The sequence below is a fragment of the Poecilia reticulata genome, chromosome 3 (genome assembly GCF_904066995.2).
Source record: "Poecilia reticulata chromosome 3, P_reticulata-male-v2, whole genome shotgun sequence".
NCBI classification, from domain to species: domain Eukaryota; kingdom Metazoa; phylum Chordata; class Actinopteri; order Cyprinodontiformes; family Poeciliidae; genus Poecilia; species Poecilia reticulata.
Genome location: NC_088832.1, coordinates 10997205 through 11021247, shown reverse-complemented (window position 1 = coordinate 11021247; position 24043 = coordinate 10997205). Strand labels below are relative to the sequence as shown.

Genomic DNA, 24043 nt, shown 5'->3' with positions numbered 1-24043 from the left:
TCAGTACCGCTCTGGGATCGACCGCACTGGCATCCACCAGAGCCAAAACCTCATTCTGGAAGTTTGGAAAGCGGAGCGGAGTGACAGCATTTCCTGCATCCATTTGGAGTCCCACAATATGGAAAACATTTGAGCCTCTGAGAGGAGAAAAGTCAAGTCATGCGTCGGTTAGGTTGTGATTGCTCGCGGTGGTATTTTCTGGGTAAATCGGAGTTTGAGAAAAGGAAGCCTTTTATCTGTAAACAATAACAAATTGAACACGGGAGGGGCTGCCGGCTTGAAACTTGACTGTGTGGTCTGAGGAGTAGAATTGTCCTTTGTCAAATAAATGGCATTTAGATTTCTGTGAAAAAGAAAAGAAAAGAAAAACTCAAACATTCTCTGTGTTTCTGGAAAAAAAGAGCTGCAGCTATTGTCTGGGTGGCAGGGCTCTGCGCCAGCATAACCAGGCTTGATATTTACACGGACCACTGCTGAACCGCTATTTAACCGCTGTATGTTGTATACATTTCAGTGGTTTACAAAAACTAGCTACACCTATTTAAAAATATCCCGGGAGAACAAACAGAACATGTGAACGCTAAGCTTTTGTTTAACCTCTGAATCAGTCCTGATCCTCTGTGAGAACGATGGATAAACTAGACTAAACATTTCATCAGCTGCATATGAAGGCCTTGCAAAGTATTTGTGCCTTTTTTTTCTCCACAGGGATATGCAGTCAAAAAGCTCTTGGTGACTCTGGAGGAGCTGCACAGATCCACAGCTCAGGTGGGAGAATTTGAAACCAGGACATGTTTCAGTATTGCGCTCCTCAAATCTGGATGTTATGGAAGTGTGACCAGAAGAAAGCTGTTGTTGAACGAAAGCTCCTTGAAGTTCTTAGAAGGTGGTGGCGGCATCATCCTGTGGGAATGTTTGTCTTCAGCAAGAACCGACAGATGCAGCTACTCACAGGTTAGTACTGCAAGAAAAAGTATCAGAGGCGGGAAAAAATCTGATACTTGGGTGGAGGTTTACCTTCCAGCAGGAAAATGACCCAAACTATACAGCCAGAACTACCCTGGAGTTGTTTAAATCTGAGTATGGCCTAGTCAAAGCAGATTCAAAAGTGTTCATGCTGTCCATTCAGTCTGACTGAGGTTGAGCTATTTAGCAAAGCAGAATGGGCAAAACTTTCAGTCTGTGAATGAGTGAAGCTGATAGACGGTTCTGTCATGCAATAAGAACCCAAATGCAGACGAACACTGTGGTGAAAAATGAAGAAGATAATTAAAATAAACGACTTAAGAAGAGCAAATACGGATAAGGCAGGGCATGGAAGCAGACTGACAGGAGCCAGAGACAAACACTGGACATCCAGGAGCCAAACTACTGAAGGGCGAGATTGTTAACAAGAAGCAGAAGCATGTTCCTTTCACTTCATAATTGTGTGAAATGCTTATTTTTTGTTGACCAGTCAAACAAAATAAAATAAATGAAAAACTTGAGGGGGTACTCATATCTTTGCAAGTCTAGATGCAACACATACAGTGCTAAAATATTTGAAAGTACCTGCATTTTCTCCTTCGCTGTCATGTTTTCTAGTTTGTGTAAACTACATGGTCAGACAATGCCAAACTGTTTCCCATTCTCCAGGAATTGTTTTCTTTTTCTTTTATTTGAACTGTTTTCACACAAAAAAAATCCCAGATTAAGCCACAGCCTTCATATTTGTCTGGCAAGAGAAAAAAGGGGAAAATGTCAAGTGTTATAGTGCGGTGTGAATGACTCAACAGCAATTAGCTTGTTTTTGCTGCGTCTCAGTCATTTCTGTCTAGAGGTTTATCACATGGCAATTAGACTGGAAGAGACACTTTTTCCATGGTGATAAATTCATTTTCCCCACAAGATGCTTGACTGCAAGGAGACCTATTATGCTTCCTTGAACAAGTTAGGATAGGTCCGTGGGTTGCACAAAATATGTGCAATGCATTTTTTTTGCACAAAATCATTCCCAGATAATATCAGTCTGCTCAGTTCTGCCCATTTTAAGCTCCTTTCATAATAATGTTTTAGTGTGTGGCTGCACAGTGGTACAGTTGGTAGAGCTGTTGCCCTTCAGCAAGAAGGTTCTGGGTTCGATTCCCGGTCCGGGTCTTTCTGCATGGAGTTTGCATGTTCCTCCGTGTACTCTGGTTTCCTCCCACTGTCCAAAAACATGACTGTCAGGTTAATTGGTGTCTCCAAATTGTCCCTAGGTGTGAGTGTGACCTGTCCAGGGTGTAACCCGCCACGTTAGCTGGAGAGGCACCAGCAACCCTCCAGACCCCACTAAGGGACAAAGGTGTAAAGAAAATGGATGGATGGGTTTTAGTGCGTCTTGTCACTTTAAATCCAAACGAGCCGCTGCTGGCCACGCCCCCAAATGCGACATTTACGCTCGCACTTTACACGTGTGAAAATGGACGGACAGTTCGCCTATATATTTGACCGTACATATTAGACTCGGTGGCAGCAGTTTCTGAATGGTGAGTCAACAACAAAACACTCGTTGTTGACTTGTTTTCCAGACACCACAAAAACATTAACTTATTGGCAGAACACGCCTCTGTTGCTGTGTTTTTTTTTTTTTTAGCGCTTAGTTTGTTTCTGGAAACCCAAATGAGACCCAAATGGAAAGACGAAAACAGACAAAAAGTGATTTTTGCAAAATAGGTCTCTGTTAAGGGAAAAAAGGAAAACAGTATATCAACATTTTTTTTCTGTTGCTTTTCCTGCTTAAAACTTTAAGCACGTTTCATAGGTTCCTTATATGCAACAAATACACACAGTTTAATCAAATAGAGCCTTTGACTGTGTATGCAGTCATGGGTAAACCTCAGCAACAACTTCAAGACTTTTATCTGAGTTTATCAGTTTTTCACATCATTGTGGGCTGATTGTGGTCCGCTCTGCTTTAAAATATTATTCTTTTCAGGTGTTCGTTTCTGCATAGATGCTTTCTCCACAAATGATTCCCTGCGTTATAAACCTAAGTTGTGCTGCCATATTACATAAAAGAGGCTTTTTCTTGGCAAATCTTTGAACAGTGCGGTCATTAACTTTGACTTTTGACATGCCAACTGAGGTCTGTAGCGTCTAAGATGACGCTGTTTTTTCTTTTTCACTTGTTTTGTTTTTTACAGTTTCGCAGGTCATCTGTGGTCAGAAGAGAGAACACCAATTGGAGCTCAAAACCAAAGATTTTCTTTCACGACAACTTTGGCAAAGAGAAAGATTATATCGGCAGAATCAGAACCCAGGTTGAAATGTTTGAGAGTTGTGAGCAAGCTTTGTCTCTGTAGGAGACTGGACCTCATATTTTGGAGATAGTCTTGCAATTCTTCCTAGATTGGCAGGCGACAATAGCTCTCTAAACATCTCAAAGCATTTCTGATTTTTTTCCATTTTGGCATTTTATTAAACAATTTTTGTTCCCTTTGCTTGACACAGACAATTGTTGATCAACCAGAATGGATTCAAAGTACTGCGGTATTAGCTTTAAAACAGATCTGTCACACATAAGAAGTGGAAGATTTCACGTTTTGCATATTTCCAGACGTTGATGGGGAAATCCATCCACATTTGCATGAAAAGCGCTTCAAAATCCAGTCGCACAGTGAAAAGACAATTGGCAAGTGAGGACAACTTCTTTCTTTGCTGTAAAAAAGACCACATGCTTGATCCCTGCGACTTTATTTGGCGACATGATTAAACAGCCCCTTGACATAAAACGTGCAGGCTATCATTAGAAAACCCCAAACTATTGGAGACATTAAACGTGGCTCTTTCATCTTTTTTCCTTTCTTCTTTTCTTTCTCTTTTTTACACACGCAGACATTATTCCTCATATCAAAGCGCTTTATTGAACTTTGGCGGCTGGCTGAGGCCACAAAGCCTCATTGTCCAACCTCATCTTTTACCAGTCTGAAGCGCAGAGCCGTTTCTCATCCCGCGCCTTTTTGTCTCTGGTGCAAGGTGTTAAAAACAAAAAGTAAAAGGGTGGAACCGAGAGGTCTCGTCCCTGTATCACAAAAGCGGCGTTTCGAGGACAGTTTGCCGAGGCGACGTGTTTGAAGTGAAAGAGCTGATTTTCCCCTCCTACATCGTTTTGTTAAGAGACAACAAAACTCTCTTGTTTTTCTGCAGCAGTAACCAGATATATATATATATTTTTTTTCAATTGTGTATGGCTGTTGAACAGCAGCAGCAAGGGAGAAACTGCTGGATCTGAGTTCGGCTTTGTGCTGTCAAAGTGAATTAATGGGGAGTTTGTTTTCTTTTTTCTTCTCCCTGTCAGTCGAGCTGGGACTGAGGTGAGAAAAATGTGACGGCTTGTCAGTGTGGCGATGTTGCAGGTACCAGCCTGAGCCCCGAAGGGAACATTATCACGTCTGCTGATGTTCTGAAGATAGCAGAAGATGTTGTCAGCGCAGGCCCTGCAGTGCTGCTGTCGGCCTTTACTTTTACCTTAGGACCTCCCCTCCCTCTTCCTCCCACAGCCCCTCCACTACCGCGCTCTTTGCTCTGTCATGCTTTTCGTGCTTTTTAATTCTGCTTCCCTGGAAAGTCCAGAAAACCTAGACAACCTTGACACTTTGCCAGGTTTTTAAAATAAACAACCTGCAAACCACATAAGGGGGTTTACATTACACCTAAAGAATGAAGCGATGTTGTCCATATGACAGATATTATTTCAGTTTTTTTGTGCAATTTGAAATATGAATCCTGCCTAGATCTAGGGAGATAAACACGCCTTCTGAAATGGTCTGACATAGCCCTATAATTTTTTATTTTTTTATAAAGAATTGGTACAGTTATTGACTTTACTTAAAATGTCCTGAACACGTGACACGAAGTGGTTAAAGTGAAAATAATTCTGACCGAAAGTGAGAATTTTTTGTGTTTTTCAAACTATCAGGGATTCAATTTTAGTGACCAAAAGTGACATTATTTTTTAAATCACTTAACTGAAATGTGTTTTTTATTGGCAGAAATCATTCACACTATATCTGAAACTCGTTATCTTTTCTTCAGATGGAGGTCTTAGTCTTCTGAAGAACTCAGTTTTGGTATAAAAAAAAAAGTGAATTCAAGCAAGCATTATCAAGATAAGTAAAACTATACCAACAAAATACAATGAACACAGAACTAAATCTGCCAGGAAACAACAGCACTGTGGACAAGGAGAGGATTTCTCTCGTCTGTAACTGCACCCACTTATTGTAAAGTGGGTGCAGTTTAACTGGTCTTTTTAACTAAAACCCATCTGAACTGCGAGTTAGTCACATATGAAAATACCCACTCATGTCTGAAGCTGAAAAAAAGTCCATACATGTCTAAAAGAAAAAGAAAAAAAGAGGTGTTGCGATAACGCTGCATACGCTTACCTAATCTAAACACCAATCTTATAACATGTTGGCGTCATGCAAGCAGAAATAACAGGGATTCAGACACAAGAAGCTGTTAGGTTAACACACCCACAGTAATCTGAACATTGGAAATTGCATTGTGGCTCAAATAAAGCATCTAACTTTTCCTTCTGCTTTACATTATTGAATAGAGAGACATGGACGGATAGATGGACAGACCAGCAGGCAGACTGTCTGGCTCCAAAGGATGGGAGGGACATACATTCAGGCCCTCTGCTGCTGCTTTACCCTTCTTTCTTCTGTAGAAACACATTATTCAGTGGAGATCGGTAACATGATAATACAAACCAACAAGGACACATACAAAAATTATACTTTGCAGAAAAATATGCGCTTACGCAGAAACTCCACCGTCACATTTGATAAATTCAGAAAGACTTGTATGAGTTATGACTTTATAAACTAAGATAATTGATTTTTCCAGCTTCTGTCTTTAAGGAAAATAAAATTATAAAGGATTTCTTGTCACTGGAGTGTCAATTTTCTTTCCTGTCAATTCCGTAGTTTTTGCTGCCCTCTTGTGGCATAGGGTGGGATTTTATTTATTCAGGTCTGGTGAGGGAGTTTGAGAAGTGTTGAGAAGTGATGAGCTACATGACAAAGCTTTCCAGATAAAAAGCTTAAGACGACATCCCGTTAACCAAAAGTGTCCAACTTAAATGAATCTGTTGTCATTAAAACAGCTTAAAGGCTTACAGAGACAAAAAATACTTGTATACAAAATCATTTTACATGCTTTACACTGCCAATTTATTTATTGTAGTGCATACAATGTGGACACATATATCAAAAATCAAATACCTCTCCTAAACGTATTTTAAGTGAAAATGTATTTTTAAAATAAAAATTTCACTGCAGTAGCAAAATCTCACTTGTTAAAAGAAATGTATTTAGTGTGGTGGGAAAATGTAGCGATAAAAAAATAATCCATTATAGTGCGAATATGTTTTTCTTCAAAAGACCCTCAGTATCTTGTTAGAGAGCTTGGCATCATGGACTCCTTGAAATATACGGTTCGAATAACAATCTGATGCCTTCTAATTACAAATAAAAAAAAGAATAAAAATTGGTCATTGTGGTGTCATAATCCGGAAGAGTGGGTAGTTTGCTTTGTATTCTGTCTTGTCTGTGCCTCGCCCTTCTCTGTGCAGAAGCTCTCCTGCATGGGTGGGGTCGTCGCCTGGGACCAGTCACACCTGAAGCTTGTTCTGTAATCCCCAGGTGGGTACTTAGGCTCACCGCTCCTCTCCTTCAGATGCCTGAAAGTATGTCACAGCCACGGTAATCAAAGTGTCTTGTTTCTGTCCCCAAGTTGACCTCGCTGTTTCCAACTCTTAAAGTTCGCTCATCTGAATCTGTCACACTCGCTTGCTGCAAGAGAAATAGCTATGTCTTTGTCAAAGTATTTGCTTTCTAAAAAAATTTTAAAAGTACAATCCAGGCAGAGAAAAGTGTGCAATGCTGCAAGACTATGTCAGACGGTTCAAAACAAATGATCATGAGAAACCAAAACGGTTTGAAGTTTAGAGAATGTGGTGAGGTATAGCACAGGATTTAGTTTTCTGTGAAACGGGATACTACTTTCCCTCTGTGGTAGCCCAGGGACATTATATGTCAAAGGGTGAATGTGAATCAGCTTTGGAACAATGAGAAATTGCATCTAGCACAAGAAGGGCAATGGTCTGTGACCAACGCACAGTCTTCAATGCCGTTTTAGTGGATTTGTTGTCTCAGAAATGCAAATGACTCACTGTTGTTAGTGTTGCAGATGATGAATTGTGCAATTACCATTAAAATACCCAGATTTTCTACTTCTCAACGGTATTATTTCGAAAACCTTGAGGTCTGGCAGATGGGATCATAAGGAGATTTCAGATATGATTAAGGGAACGACTGGTAACCCAGAAGATCATGGGGATTTGTTGTGGTTTATTTCCCTCATTACAGAGAAAAAGAACTTAAATATTTTAATGCCATAATGAGCGCAGCTCCTACTCTGTTCTGCTTTACATTTTTTATGTCTTTTCCAAAAGCCCAGAGGTCTTTGTGATCATTGTGAGAGATCTTAATGCAGGTCTCTGACAAAGACTGAGGGACTGGAAGGGGCTTCAGTAGATTTTTGGTCAAGGCCCGACAATTTTTATGAGCTATGTTTGTTGTTGTTTTTTCGTGATGAGCAACATAATTGTAAGACGTTACTTTAAAACATTTTTATCTGCGGTAGATTTAGGACTAATATATCACCTAACACCATGGTTCAAGTTCTTTAAGTTTTAAGCTCACACTACACAACATGTCGGCACAATTCCTTAAAAAAATTGAAAACTTTTCTATGGAACATCAGCAATACTTTATAATATTGAGAAACTGATAAACAAGTTGGATGAATACTGTAAATGTACAGCCATTCTTTACTGGAAGATCTTCAGAAAACCATCAAGTGATGATTAGTTTAGTTAGTAGGACAGATAACAGTACATTGTTAAAGCTTCTGTTGTCAAATGTAATCTTGTCTTTAAAGGCTGTTATACTCCTTCATTAAACACAAACAAAACACATCCATGAAGGTTGCATTGAAAACATCGGAAAGCTGAATTATTCTTCAGTTGATCTACTATATAGCATATTTTCATCTAGTTTATGTTTAGTAATCACCTACTTATAGATAACATTTTATTTCTGCCAAACTCTTTTTGTTTTTTTTTTTAATACAGGTTCAACAAAACATGTGAGAACAAACTGAGTCACCACAAATCAAAACAACAAAATGCACAAATGGAAAACATTTTTTTTAACTGGTTTTAAATGTAACTTTGCAAAAGTTGTAATACAGTAATATTAACTCTAGAGGGTGCAGTCGATGTGTGTTTTGTTTAAAAGGAGCGTCTTGCCAATGAGAAAAAGGACTGGGCTGTGAGTCACCAGTGATTTTGTCAGACAAAAATAAATTTTGCATTTGGAAATGAAAGTCCAAAATTCTGACAGCTCTACATGTTTGTCGATGCCAGTTTTGCTGCATGGTGGTGGCAGTGAACCAGACTTTGAGCAACTGGTCAATCTTCCCAAGATCCTCCCAAAAGAGCGAGATGGAGAGAGGCCTCTAGTCCCTTATTCTATTTGATACACTGACACACTGATTTTACTGATGACACAGCTCATAACTCTAAGCAGTTTATTTCTTTATTTTAATAAATCATCCTAGGTTGTTTTTTTTGTTTCCTTAAATCAACATCTCTGTGGGCTTTGTTACAAGTTGTGGGTGTGTGAGACGGGAAGAAGACTGGAGAGGCACAGAACCCTAGCTGACTGAGGTCCAGTGTTTCTACAGTCACTGATTATTTGAGGAGTCGTATCCTTTCCTCATCTTGGTCAACAGTGTCAACTAAGACCGACTTTACACTGTAGTCCAATGTAAAGTCTGTTTACATTGGGCTTTACAATGAAGTCCAATGTAAACGTAGCCGACTACCAGGAAGCTTTAGAGCATTTCATGCTTCCCTCTGCTAATTGTTCTTGGTGGTTCCTACAATGGCACTGCCTGGAGAAAAGGAGGGAGCAAAGTGATCATCCAATGCCAGAGAGCGCTAGTGGATTTTTCCCAGTCAACTGGGGTCTTGTCCACATTGTAGGAGGCTCCAAAAATTGACATCGGAAAGTCTTGTTGCATTGCGTGGTTGATTTTGGGAAGCTCAGCCACAGCAATGGATTCCCTCCTGTCTTAAACTCTTGAGCCTGAGGAAATATTACATAATACCGCACAAATGTGTTAGGCTGGCAGCAAGCAAGCAAACAAATGTAGTTGGTTTTGACCTTCAACTGCATTAACCTGGGTACAATCAAATGTTCTCTAGGTACTGTTTGATTTATCTGAGGTGTGCAGCGGTGTGGCAAATCACCTACAGTTGGACACGAAGATAAAAGGCAAGTATTTCTTTGCGAAGCTGTCTTCAGTCCCCTAAGACTCCAATGTCTCCACCACCTACTCAGTTCTATCCATCCATCCATTGTCTATGGACAATGCAGGGTTGCGAGAAGGTGGTGCTTATTTCCAGCAGTCATTGGGCAAGAGGTGAGATACACCCTGGACAGTTTGGCAGTCTATCACAGACACACACAGGACAAACAACCATGCACACACACACTTGCACTTTAGAGAGGCCACTTGACCTAATAGTCATGTTTTTTTTACTGTGTGACAAACCTGGAGTACCATGCAAACTCCATGCAGAAAACACAAGGACCTTCTTGCTGCTCCATTGTTCAGCCCCTCTAGTATGAATCATTCATTCAAATTTAAAATCAGTGCCATCAGTGTAAAGGTAGAATTGTATTGTTTTCTAAGAAGATCACATAACATGTTTTCTTTTATTTATTTCTTCAATCTATTGTGCTCTTCTCCATTAATAATAACTGCATGTCAGAAACCAAAACGATAGTCTTGGTGCAAGAGTCCTCAGATGATGCTGACTGTCATGCCTTCAACAGGGAACTCTACTCTCTCAGGGCTTGAACAGCCGTCACTTACAGTGACTAGTGACTAGTGACTCAGAGGTGGATCAGAGTGGGCTGTCAGACAAACCTGGGGTTTTCCTAATCAGTCATAGCAGGAACAAGAGGTTATCTCTGGGATTATCTTCTTGTGTGGTGAGTCAACACCTTGGAGGTGGGATAAACCAAAAGTTTTTTTTTTTTTTTCAGATGAAGAGACCAAGTTCACTTTGACCAAATAAGGGGAAAGGAAACACCTGCCTGAGCCATGAGTCATGTGTTTAGTACGATTTCAGCTCATGCTGTCTTAGGGAGAAGTGGCATCAGCAGAGTCACACATTGCTGATGAGTAACAAACACACGGCTCTGTTGTTTTGGACCATAACAGCTACTTCTTCTTCTTTTTCTTCTTCTTTTCCTTCTTCTTCAAAAGGGAAATCTCCGGGAACAAAGGCGATTTGAGCTGCCTTTTTCATTAGGTTGTTTCCTGCTTTTGCTTTGTCCTCTCTGTTTACGGTCACTTCATCCCGGTTTTAATTTTCGGGTGGGGCTGGGTGCATATGGGAGGTCGAGTCTGTTACAGGGCCAGAAAATGAACATTTACATTTGGAAATGTCCAGCCTAAACATATACAGACCATGATTAAATTCAAAGGCTGTTGTGTAAACAAATAAATAGAAATTTGAATAATAAAAATAGTTTTACTGCAGCCTCATGATCACAGTTTCTTACCAGTATCTCTGACAATATTGTTATTGCTGCTCCTACTTACAGTTTTACAGTCAAATTCAGATTGAATGAAAGTAAGTATTATAATTTTCATTTTTTTGTCCCACCAAAAACACCTGGAATTTTGATTGATTTATATTGTCTGGGATTTATGTCATAGATCCACTTAAAGTAGTGCATCATTGTATGTTGGAAGGGGGAAAAAATACACTTTGCTAACTTTTACATCAGTTTAATAATACTTGTTCTTCCAGTTCTGGTCTAGCTGATTTTCCCAATCAGTTTGACCAGTCAAAAATAATTTTTATTTTAATTTTTGAGCACTTTCTTCAGCAGTTGGCAACAACGGAGATGTGTTTTCGGCAAGTCCTAAAGCTGCATGGTTGTCTGGAGATGTGAGAGATGTTCCTCCCCTCTCAAGATTAAATCTGTTTATCTAAAGAAAGTCAATGATTCATTGGAATCTTCTTGAAAAGTTAAGTTTGTACTTGTACTATATTTATGCCTTAGGTAATATTGTGGTTGCAGTTTTTACTGTCTCAAAGCTTTGACTATAAAAAAATCTCTCCAAAAAGACTTGAACCATCATGACTAGACATTTATTACATTTTCCACCTTGAAGTGTGACATTTATCTTTAAAATGTTTCTGGATAAGCATTTTTGAGGTGATAGTTAACTCTATAACGTCTCCACTGTAAAACTAACGCATCTGTTAGGAGTAAAATTAAAAGTGCAAAACCAAAACCTCATTTGCAAATTGTGCAGTCTTAAACCAATGCTCTAAGTCACTTTTTGATTGAATTACCAAATCTGTCCTATGACCTGACTTGACATTTTTTTTGCACACTAGCAGTTTTCCAAATCTGCAAGATTGAACAGACATTTCCTCATAATTTCATTCACTCTGATAAAAACAAAAGAAAACAGAAAACACCAGTCCCTTCTGAAAAGAGAGAGAGAGAGAGAGAGAGAGAGAGAGAGAGAGAGAGAGAGAGTATAATGCTGTCACTCCACATTGCACTCCACAGTGTTATTTTAGTGTTTTCTTACGTAGCTTCTTTTGTTCAGACATGAGGATAAAACAGGAGTTCTTTCACCTGTAAAACACAACCCATACTTGTTTGAAATGACTGCAGCTCCTTTGGCGTTGACATAGGCAAATATGGAAGGGGTTTTTGTTGCTGTTGTAAAAAAAAAAAGATTTAACAACTGTCTTGCTTTGGATGCTGGTGTGGTGACTAAAATAGTTACTTCACTGCAGGATGTCCTCAAAATCTTAGCTGTGCAAGCCTTTCAGTAACATCTCTTGGAAAAGCATGCACTGGTTTTCTGTGCGCTGGCTGTGATTCAGGTCCGGCTGCATGTGTTGTGCTTCATCTCTCGCCTCCTGGGTTTCCCCCTTGACTCTCGTGAAGCAGGACAAAAGCATTGCGGAGGATTAAAAAACAGAGACGAGGATTTTTGAACATGTGCAGGACGGTGTGTAATTTTTAGCAGAGTTCCCATTCATGTGCCTTGCACTTGTGCAGGTTGCCTCTGTTGATCTAGCTGGGTGACAGGCAATTTAACTCAGAAGAAAAATTGCCGCCTTCCTGTTATTCATAGCTCAAAGAGTTGTGCAACGGCTTGAAGTTTCAAAAGGGTTGTCGCTGACGACATGAACCAAGAGCAGTTTCCTCTGCTCAAGTGGATTATCGCTAACTCTTTACCAGGAGCAATAAGAAATGTGGGGAAAATGTGTTTGGGAAAGGAATGCAAAGAAATGTAAAAGATAGATAAAGGAAGAAAAACTGTACAGACTCAAAGTGAAAGAGGAGGGGCTACATGTGCAGGAGTGTGTGTGTGTGATAGTGTGAAGGATGGTTATGATGTTGAGCCTGTAGTACACTGTGTACTCCAACATTGCTGGAGGAGCTTTCACGAGCTGTTGAGCGATTGATGGCTGTCTCAGCAAGAAAACACTGCGTCCTGTTATTTAAGCAGCTCTGTGAAAACACTTCTACATGGTGACAGAAGCAGGAGTTAAAATACACATAAACAAAAGTATGCACATAATTATCCACAGCAATCTGACGAGTTAGGAACTGGCACAGCTTGAATTTTAGAGGTTTGTACTCAAGCTGGCATCAAACCTGTCAATCAAATTTGTTCCTCCTACCCCCAATAAAATGTTTATAAGTGTTACTAATATGTTAAACTTTCTAAAACCAGTTCCGTTAAATTGATTATCCAATGTTGTTGTGTTGTTTAATCTGTTGGACCCTGTAATAAAAGATAAATTCACATTATGCTAAGCAGCTTTAACACAAATGCAGGTTATAATTTGCATTTCCAACCTGTGTAACATTTGGACCATATTAGAGATTATATTTGTGTCGATTTAAAATCTTTATTTACGTTTGCAAATATTAAGTTAGTGCCAAATGTTGTGCCTGTTATTTAAAGATTTTATTGTCTGGATAGTTTTTCACAGTTCTAGTAAACTTTACATTGAAAAATTTTGATTTTCTTCATGTTTTTTAAAACAATTTAGTCAAACACCAGCCGTCTACTTTCTTATCAGTGTCATCCAAAGACCAAGAGATTCTGTTCTTTGGAATGCTTCTTTTCCACTGGGACACCAGCTGACATGACACACACACACACACAACCACTGAGTCCCCTGAGGTTCAGGGCGGCACAATGTCATTATCATCCACCGGATCGTGCGTGGTCACTGCCCATTCAGCACTGCTGACGTGCCTTTTGTGCTCTGTAATTCTTCTCACTGCTGCCCCCTCCCACCACTAGAATCCCCCTTAAACTCTGTCCTACCACCCAAACACCAACCCACCCACCCGGCCATCCCTACTACAGCACATATGTAATCCCTTCCCCCAGCCCCGCACCCCTACATCCGCCCTGCCTCGCTCCGCACTTCTCCAAAACAAACCAGCTGTCCTGGCCGGTCGGGTCCCCCTGGGGCGTAAACAGGTGTCGAGAGGGCTGCGGGGCCTTAGCATGTATAACACATGGCAGCACGCTCCACAGTCCTTCTCCTCCAACCTGCTGACACACCACTGACCCCAGAGAGACTGAGTTTTACAGCTGGAGACTAGACTGTTTGTATGGATGAGGGTCTGATGATAAATTCAAACTATTCGTGGCACAGAAGCCGTCGAGTGAAAACAAATGTGTTCTGTGTTGCATGTAAAATGTTGGGACATAAACCTTGGGATTCATTGTGAAAATACTGCTAGGTTACCGAAATAGATGAAAGGAGAGGCGTCTGTCCTGGTGGCCCTGAAATATTTTTAGCACAAACTACACTCTGTGTGCAGTGGGGAAGGGGTGACTGCTGGACACAAGCGCATACCAAAGCCGCAGACCTGTGCTGCTTTCTTGGTTAACCTGGAAGGTTTAACCGGTTATCTGACGAACATTTGCACCCTTTGTGAGTCTGCCGCGTTTCATTAGCCTCAAAGAGGTGCCAACGGAGAGTGAGCTGCACTATCACAACGTCTTTTACATCTCTTTCAAAAGCTCGCTAATACGATTCCTCCTACATTTGCAGCAAAGACTAGCTTTTTGAAGGCTGGCGAACTAAAGCACCGTCCCACTACTATCACTCTCTCTCTCTCTGCATGGTGAGCCCATTACTGCTGCGCTCTATTGTACATCTGGCACTTGACTTCTTGACACCGCGTCTGCATGAGTGCATGCAGGAGGAGCAGGAGGAGGAGGGGGTGTACTTATGCACATGAGAGCGTGTGTGTGTGTGTGTTTCTGTAATTTAGAGGCTGAACCGAACTATAAACTAAATTGGCACCTTGTCGAGGCAGAAGAGTCTCTGTTTGTACACCCGACAAGCCGAGGCAAGTTAGCGTGTCATCTTCTGCCTTGTGTGCAATGACTTCTATCAACTTGCATCTGTGCTGCTTTTCACACACATGGAGACAAACAATCAGGGAAATAAAAATTCTTGGAAAGTTCTGTGCTCAGGTGTGTGTTTATAAAATAAACACAGTTAATTGGGTGTATTATAATGCAACACCAACAGTGTGAATGTCTAAATTCTGGTTTTAGACTTCTGGCCCTCATTTCGCCTATTGTCTCGAAAACGAAAACCGGCATCCAAGAGAACTGTGTGTCCACGCTTTTTGGAGCAATAAAATAAACACCTTACTCAGTGTTATATAAGTGATTCAGTCTAGCTGTGAGTGATTGTGACCGCATATTTAGTCAGCCACATGGACGTTCATCAGCATGAGAAGAAAAGGCAAGGATTGTGCAACATCAGCACAGCCCATTTGGCCAGCTGCTGCTCAGACTGGGCTACCACAGGTCTGCAGTGTGCAGTCTGAAGTCTGAATGGAGAGTCTCAGCAGCAGCTCCCGCATTTGCATTTGATGCAGACTTCAGTCAAGCGACCACAACACCCGCGGAGGCTTCTGAACTTCACAAAACTTTGCCGTCAGCAGATTTAAATTCCCAGAGACGAGGTAGTGTTGGCAATACAGCTTTCATTTTTGATACACGAGTTGCAGATGTAGTTTAGATGAGCTTTCAGTTCGTATTTGTTCCAGAAGCGCAGTGTAGAGCGAGTCCAGACGGACTACTTTTTCTGGCGGAGTAGCAGTAAGTCCAGGGCGCAACAGACTACCGGTGCACAGTCGGCTGTTTAGCTCGATACAGGGCGAAGGAGTGTGCTGCAGCCGGGGAGTTTTAACTTAGAGATGCTCTACAGCTTCGCTTCATAAAGTAAAACTGCTTTTCTTTTTTTTTTTTTTTTTTACTTTTTTTTCTTGCTAAACAACGCATTAAACCTTCGCCGTTTGGAGCGTTGTAGGGCCAGGTGGTTTTGGTCCAAACCGGCGGACTTCCCGACACTGGAGTGACTTGACTGAACTCTGAAAGATGTCAATTTTGCCTTTCACTCCCCCCATCGTCAAAAGACTTCTGGGCTGGAAGAAGGGAGAGCAGAACGGCCAGGAGGAGAAATGGTGCGAGAAAGCGGTTAAAAGTCTTGTGAAGAAGCTGAAGAAGACGGGGCAGCTGGACGAGTTGGAGAAAGCCATCACCACGCAGAATATCAACACGAAATGCATCACCATACCGAGGTAAGAGGGGGAGTCAAGGAGATGGGGTTGTGGGGATGTTGACCGTAAAGTTAGCAAGTCGGCTTTCAACATTTAATAACAGGTTCGTTACAGAAAATGAAGGCTTTTCTCTTCAGTCTAAGCGAACTATTCCACTTTGAACGTCACTTCTTGTGAGAGAAGTTGACCTCTCCAGCTCCTTTCTCGATTCGATATTTCAAACTCTTGCTACCTCTGCGTTTAATAAACATCAACATGGAGGCTGCAGAGGAGCTAACAGTGCTCTGTGTTTGCAGATCAGAGCCTAAATATCCTGCTTGTGGGCTCTTTGGGTATCAGTGTAATGCAATCATATGCACAGTGTATCTTCATTAAACTGAAACTGATCCCAGTTTTACTTTATGACATGAATCGTGTTGCCCAAACACGTTTTTGGTGTGTGCATAACCGGCCAATAGGACACATGCAATGCAAAAGCACTGATGTAGTCCAAGTTATATAACTTGGCCTTAATCTGGGACGCTTTCTAGCGTTGCTAGTGCGTAGGCGAGTCTGTGGAGATGGTTTTATCTTCTCTCCTTTCAGCGTCTCCCTGCAGCTATTTGTCTGTCAATACATCATTTATAATAAATAATAGGTGAAGTCAAATTACTGCTGCTGGTGGTTCAGTGACAGGTTATAAATCCCCTACTCCAAAGGCTGCCACAGCCATATATTATTGCTCAGAGTTATGCAAATCATGACACATTATCTCCTAGAAGCATGGCAAAATGTACAAATAATATACAGTTTTCATAATCAGACTGTTTTAGTTTAGTTACATGGGCCACACGGATTGGAGTAAATGCTTTTTTTTTTTTTTTTTGCAATTACAATGTAAGTTGTAATAACAAACATAAGTCAGCAGTTTTTTTTTTTTTTTTGCTATAATCACCGCTGCAGACAGTGCACAGCCTCACAAACACTCCAATTAAAACTTCCCCATTAATTTACTTCACCAATTATGTTAAGTACTGCGACTGAGCAAACAGTACACAATAATCATTGTGTTCAGTGGTGTTTTTTTCCTGGAGCAGAGCGTGCCCAAGTAAATCAACTATTCCTACTATAATATTAGTGTTTTGGGTTTGCAGATATCATCAATTAATTTATTGTGACTGCTGCAGGATGACAAATTATTAGGATGCATTCAGTATATTACCAACAGTGCAATGTTGCTCACCTGTAGTTGCAATTGGATGAGCAACAACAAGTGATGAATTCTAATAATAATAATAATAATAATAATAATAATAAAAATAAAAGTTGAAGGTCGCACCAGATGAGTTAAAAGGAAATTGCAAATTGAGGCCAAAGCATAAGTCTTATTCATTTCAGCTTCCATTTTGTTCACAGTGTTGAAAAAAGCAGAGCTTCTTTCAAGCTCAAGACGGCCTAATGCCAGAAAACGTTACTCTACATTAAATAAGTTTTGCTAAAACAGCCCCCCGTAAAGTTTGGAATAACTGTTTCATTTTGTATGACACCAAACGCACAAAAGGGATCTATAGATGAAGGCCGAGAAGCGCACTAGCGCTGCGCAGAAAGTTACAGAAAGGCATGACCAGGCCTTTCTCTGTAATAACGCTGTGTTTACAGGCTGAGCAAATTTAGAGACTTTCACCGCCCTTTCAAGCTGAATGAAGCCCGTAAAGACGCTTCTAAAAGCATCCTACGGTACAGGTTTTACCGCATTGCTTATGCTTACGAAGGGAGTATTAAACAGTTAGAAAAGACTTATACAAAACACATTTTATATTTTTTCTTTAAAATGAGACACCCATAAACACAAAATAACCATATATCTTGTGTATTAATGTAATCTCAAACTTTGTTTCAAGCAGTGTTGAACTGCAGCTAATTAAAACGAGAAAGTCAAGCTTTGACTCTAAACTACATCTTCTCAAGGATTTGTGTTTCTTTTTAGGTCTCCTTGTAATTATTTTAATTATTGTAAAAAAAATTTAAAAATTCCAAACCTTAGCTCGGGTCTATAAAATCTGGTTTGCCTGGGTGGGCCGCTCCTTCAGGTTTAATAGCATACTGTGTCAGATGAAATCCGAAGCCCTAATAGGGCACTCCTACATTCTCGGCCACCACAAGTGTGCATATCACAGCTACCAGCAGCCCGTGCCAGCATCCTGAGCTAAGCCTACCCAAAAAGTTAAACAACGTCCGCTATGGTCCAGGTTTCATGTTTCCCATTGCTAATGCGGAGAGGAAGAGGCAGAGTGCATTAAGATGACCTCAGACCAGAGCCGACTGTCACTTTGGGCCAACAGGGTCCCTGGAGAACTGCTGTTTCTATTAATTCCCCAAGCTGTGGCATGCTGACAGCAGCTGCCTGCGTGTTCAGGCCTGTCCGCGGGGAGGTCAGCTCCTATATCTCTGACACATGAACTTTGTGTCGAGGCCGATGCGCTTTGTGATGGTTTCTCGGTGATGCTGAGTGCGGAAGTAAGCCGGCGCTGCGTATCGATTGGGTCAATAAGCTGTATCAGGTGGTGGAACAGCAGAGCACGTCTTGTATCACATATCACAGGGAAGCGAAACATTTAAAGGAACAAGATGCGGAATACGACAGAAGATGTCTCGCTGGTTTAGTCGTTTTCTGTCACACTCACCAAACGGTGATTTGTTTTAACTTTAACTTTTGACGTAATGACTCGTCTGTCTTCAACCAGCAACTGGAGTATCAATGTGGGTGGTTATTATGGTCAATGAGGGTAGTTTATGGGAAAATACATGGGCATATCGCAATAAGCAATAAACCAGTTAATAAAATTTCCATTTGCATAATTTATTGTGTTTCTCTTTTCTCTTGTTTTCTGCCAAAGACTGTGTAACCAAAGTTTTCAATCTGGTGCTTTGGTCACAGCTAGGACAGTTTTGTTTACATAGACTTCATAATTCATTTTATTTGTTGATTCTGTTGTTTTATTTATTTTGCATATTTAAAATGTTGTCAAATGTTCATTAGAATTTAAAGTATCGAGCTTTGAGAATGTGTTCTTGCATTATTATGCCATTATCATTATATTACTTTAAAATGGTCTCAAAACAACAATATTGCCACTTACCACAATGACGTCTGGGATAATTTATCACCCAGATAATTTGTTACAGTGACAGGCCTATTAATAGGTTTACATAAGGGATAAGGCACTCATGGTATCTCAGTGGTTTACTCTTACTTTCATTTAAAGCTGGAACACGGTGCTTCAGACTTTGACTGAATCTTGCACAGGGGAGCTTCTTTTCTTGCTTTTTACATTATTTGAGTCTTGACAGCGAGCATTTTTACTTTTTTAAGACATCATAGGAAAGAAAGTGAAACCCAAAGCTCTTAACAAGTTTGAGTCTTACTCATTGGGGATGGGGTAATGTTGGCATTGTGGCGCTTCCTACTCTCCCTCCCGCTTTACTCTGTTTCTCCTCTTGATTTCTCCTTTCCTCTGAGTTGAAAACATGTATGAGTAACAAAAATAAGTTTGTAAAATGTGTCAGTCCGTGGTAATCTGCTTTATCACGATTTAGGATTAAATGTGACTAATGTCTTCCTCCTGCTGTTCATTAGCTAAAGCACTGATTCACAAACACAAGTTACACAAGCTGCTGAGTATTTGTAAATCAGAAGCAGATGGAAAATTGACCCAAACTTTGTTGGACTAGTCAGCAGCTGGTTGATGTTGATCCCGTACCTGCTTTTATAAATCTAAACGTGTTTGCTTCTTTTAGCTCTGGTTTTGATTTTTGTCTAAGTTTAAACTTGGAAGATGAGAATCGTTTAGCCTTAAGGAAGTCATTTTTTCTCTCCAAACCAAACCACAGTGTTTTCCTAACTTTGGCTGGGGAGTTATTGTAGTTTTGACTTCTCACCTTTTCATAACCCTCGTGGTGTTACTTTTGGGCTGAAACCTGTCTAAACATCACCACTGTGAAATTACCGCTTTAGAGCAGTCAAACATTTGAATTCATCATACAGTCAAACAGCATCATCATATACTGATTGGGTCTTACTGCCTAACACGGATGTTTAAGGTTTTCTTTGAGGTCCTTTTTAGAAAATGTTAAAACTCATTTAAGTTTGATTTGCTTCAATAGCAAACATTTACTAGTAACAAAAAAGTGCTGCAAAGTTGTGCTGGAAATGAAAGATTTCAATAAGGCAGAGCTATTAGTTTGGTTGAATTTAACCGTGAAGGGAAACAAATCCAACATGTCTAAATTCAACTATTTAGAATTGCAGAAATGGACTTAAAATGTATCTAATTTATTATTTTTGCTACAAATGTATTTCTGCTTACAGGTAGAAAACAAACAAACAAGGGCTGGATGTTTTTGGGTGAAATCAGACATTTATATTCAGGTGTGTTGGGTTTAGAAATGGCCAGATAGCAGCACTGACGACTTGGACACCTCCCTCAATAAGTAATTCAGTGTTACTTTTAGAAGGCGTGCAATAATTTCATTTACTGAGTATGTCACATAACCAACAGAGGAAATAAAATGTTACTTAAGCCAAACTATACTGTTAATCTAATCATTTTTACAATACATCATAGTTTTGTCATATTTCTTTCCCCTGATAACAATAAGTGATGGAATAATTGCTCATCCATATTAACTATTCCACCTGACTCCTGTCACTGGTTCAACATTCATCATAACAATACATTATCCTATAAGGTTATAAAGTTAAAATAGATATCTAGAAAGTTTGAAGTTTGCAGAAACTCTGATTACAAAACACAGATCAGTCTCACAGGTGAAGTGGTTCTTTCTAAATTGTTTCACCCTGGTACTAAATTGTTAATGGGGTGGACAGTTTTGAGATCTAGCAGCAGCTTATTACAGCAGGACTGGTGTTTTAATCATTTTAAAGAAAGTTGTCCTTTTTCAAGTAGCCTGTGGGAGCAGATTCCTTACTTCTGCCTGGCTGAACTTAGTTTGGGTTTAGCCCCTCAGGCTTCGCTGAGCATTTGTTGTGTTTGTATATATTTATCCTGGCAACAAGTGTGTGCAGTCTGATTCACATGGCTGCATGTCAGGACAGGAGGGAGATGAAGGGGGTGAAGACTAGAAAGAGTAAAGGAGTAAAACTGATGAAGATGACCAGAGAAGTGAGAGACTTTTTCCATAAACAGGGTGTCTGTGCGCCATTAAAAAGTCTTAAATACATATAACTAAAATTGAAACCCTAAAATTGTCTTAAATTTATATTTGAAAAAAAAATGCAATTTGGCCTTGAATAAGTTATCCATCCATCCATCCATTTTCTTCCGCTTACCCGGGGTCGGGTCGCGGGGGCAGCAGCTTCAGAAGGGAGGCCCAGACTTCCTTCTCCCCACCACTTCTTCCAGCTCCTCCGGAGGAATCCCAAGGCGTTCCCAGGCCAGCCGAGAGACATAGTCCCTCCGGCGTGTCCTGGGTCTGCCCCGAGGCCTCCTCCCAGTGGGATGTGCCCGTAACACCTCACCAGGGAGGCGTTCAGGAGGCATCCTGACCAGATGCCCGACCCACCTCAACTGGCTCCTCTCGACGTGGAGGAGCAGCGGCTCTACTCTGAATCCCTCCCGGATGACCAAGCTTCTCACCCTATCTCTAAGGGAGAGCCCAGCCACCCTGTGGAGGAATCCCATTTCGGCCGCTTGTACCCGTGATCTCGTTCTTTCAGTCATGACCCAAAGCTCATGACCATAGATGAGGATGGGAACGTAGATCGACCGGTAAATCGAGAGCTTCGCTTTTTGGCTCAGCTCTCTCTTCACCACAACGGACCGGTACAACGCCTGCTTCACGGCAGACGCTGCCCCAATCCGCCTGTCGATCTCCCGCTCCCTTCTTCCCTCATTTGTGAACAAGATCCCCAGATACTTAAATTCCTCCACTTGAAGCAGGACAACCCCCCTGACCCGGAGAAGGCACTTTACCCTTTTCCGGCTCAAGACCATGGCCTCGGATTTGGAGGCACTGAGCCTCATCCCGGCCGCTTGGCTGCGAACTGCTCCAGTGAGAGCTGCAGATCACGTTCCGATGAAGCCAACAGGACCACATCCGCAAAAAGCAGAGATGCGATCCTAAGGCCACCAAAACGGATCCCCTCAACACCTCGGCTGCGCCTAGAAATTCTGTCCATAAAAGTAATGAACAGAATCGGTGACAAAGGGCAGCCTTCACCGGAAACAAGCCCGACTTACTGCCAGCAATGCGGACCAGACTCTTGACACCGGTCATACAGGGACCTGACAGCCCGTATCAAAGGGCCCGGTACCCCATACTCCCAGAGTACCCCCCACAAAGCCCCCCGATGGACATGGTCGAACACCTTCTCCAAGTCCACAAAACACATGTAGACTGGTTGGGTGAACTCCCATTCACCCTCCAGGACCCTGCTGAGGGTGTAGAGCTGGTCCAGTGTTCCACGACCAGGACGAAAACCACACTGCTCTTCGTGAATCCAAGGTTCGAATATCCGACGGACCCTCCTCTCCAGGACCCCTGAATAGACCTTACCAGGGAGGCTTAAGAGTGTGACCCCCCTGTAATTGGAGCACACCGTCCGGTCCCCCTTTTTAAACAGGGGGACCACCACCCCAGTCTGCCAATCCAGGGGAACTGCCCCCTATGTCCATGCGATATTGCAGAGTCGCGTGAGCCAACACAACCCTGCAACATCCAGAGCCTTAAGGAACTCCGGGCGGATCTCATCCACCCCCAGGGCCCTGCCACCGAGGAGCTTTTTGACCACCTCGGCGACCTCGTCCCCAGAGATTTGAGAGCCCAGCCCAGAGTCCCCAGGCTCAGCTTCCTCAACAGAAGGCATGTTGGTGGGATTGAGGAGGTCTTCGAAGTATTCCGCCCACCGGCCCACAACGTCCCGAGTTGAGGTCAGCAGCACACCATCCCCACTATAAACAGTGTTGGTGCTGCACTGCTTCCCCCTTCTGAGATGCCGGATGGTGGACCAGAATCTCCTCGAAGCCGTATGGAAGTCTGTCTCCATGGCCTCTCCAAACTCCTCCCACTCCCGAGTTTTTGCCTCAGCGACAACCTGAGCCACATGCCGTTTCGCCCGCCGGTACCCATCAGCTGCTTCTGGAGTCCCACAGGCCAAAAAGGCCCGGTAGGACTCCTTCTTCAGCTTGACAGCATCCCTCACCGTCCATATGTGCCAAGTGCACATATGGACGCCCTTATACCTGAACATGGTGTTTGTGATGGACAATCCGTGACGAGCACAGAGGTCCAACAACGGAACACCACTCGAGTTCAGATCGGGGGGGGAGGGGCGTTCCTCCCAACCACGCCTCTCCAGGTCTCACAGTCATTGCCCATGTGAGCGTTGAAGTCCCCCAGTAGAACAAGGGAGTCCCCAGGAGGGGTACTCCAAGAAGGGTGGGTAATCTGAACTGCTGTTCGGCCCGTAAGCACAAACAACAGTCAGAACCCGTCCCCCCACCCGTAGACGGACGGAGGCTACCCTCTCGTTCACCGGGGTGAACCCCAATGTACAGGCGCCCAGATGGGGGGCAACAAGTATGCCCACTCCAGCCCGGCACTTCTCACCGTGGGCAACTCCAGAGTGGAAGTACGTCCAGCCCCTCTCAAGGAGACTGGTTCCAGAACCAGAGCCATGTGTCGAGATGAGGCCGACTATTTCTAGCCGGAACCTCTCAGCCTCGCACACTAGCTCCGGTTCCTTCCCCACCAGAGAGGTGACGTTCCACGTCCCAAGAGCCAGCTTCTGCAGCCGAGGATCAGACCGCCAGGGTCCCCTCCCTCGGCTGCCGCCCATAGCACAATGCACCCGACCCCTTTGGCCCCTCCGACAGGTGGTGAGCCCATTGGAAGGGGGACCCACATCTCCTCTTCGGGCTGAGCCCGGCCGGGCTCCATGGGTAAAAGCCCGGCCACCAGGCGCTCGCCATCGTGCCTCATCTCCAGGCCTGGCTCCAGAGTGGGGCCCCGGTGACCCGCGTCCGGGCGAGGGAACGCCAGATCCAAAGTTTGTGTCCATCATAAGGGGTCTTCGGGCTGTGCTTTGTCTGGTTCCTCACCTAGGACCTGTCTGCCTTGGGTGACCCTACCAGGGGCATAAAGCCCCAGACAGCATAGCTCCTAGGATCATTGGGACACTCAAACCCCTCCACCACGATAAGGTGGCAGCCCAAGGAGAGGAACTTGAATGATTAACTTGAATAAGTTAATCATAGATATTACATTTTGTCATGGAAAGACTATTTACTTTTGTTTAT

The 24043-nt window shown here is 42.4% G+C and overlaps 1 protein-coding gene across 1 annotated transcript in view; it reads left to right on the top strand.

Moving 5' to 3' along the window:
• Nucleotides 1-14883: 14883 nt before the first annotated feature.
• smad3a (SMAD family member 3a) overlaps nucleotides 14884-24043 on the top strand; it is a 33166-nt gene continuing 24006 nt past the window's right edge. Inside the window, exon 1 of the mRNA XM_008404627.3 lies at nucleotides 14884-15767. Within this exon, the coding sequence (XP_008402849.1) occupies nucleotides 15565-15767 (203 nt within the window). The 5' untranslated portion in view covers nucleotides 14884-15564. The remainder of the gene's footprint in view (nucleotides 15768-24043) is intronic.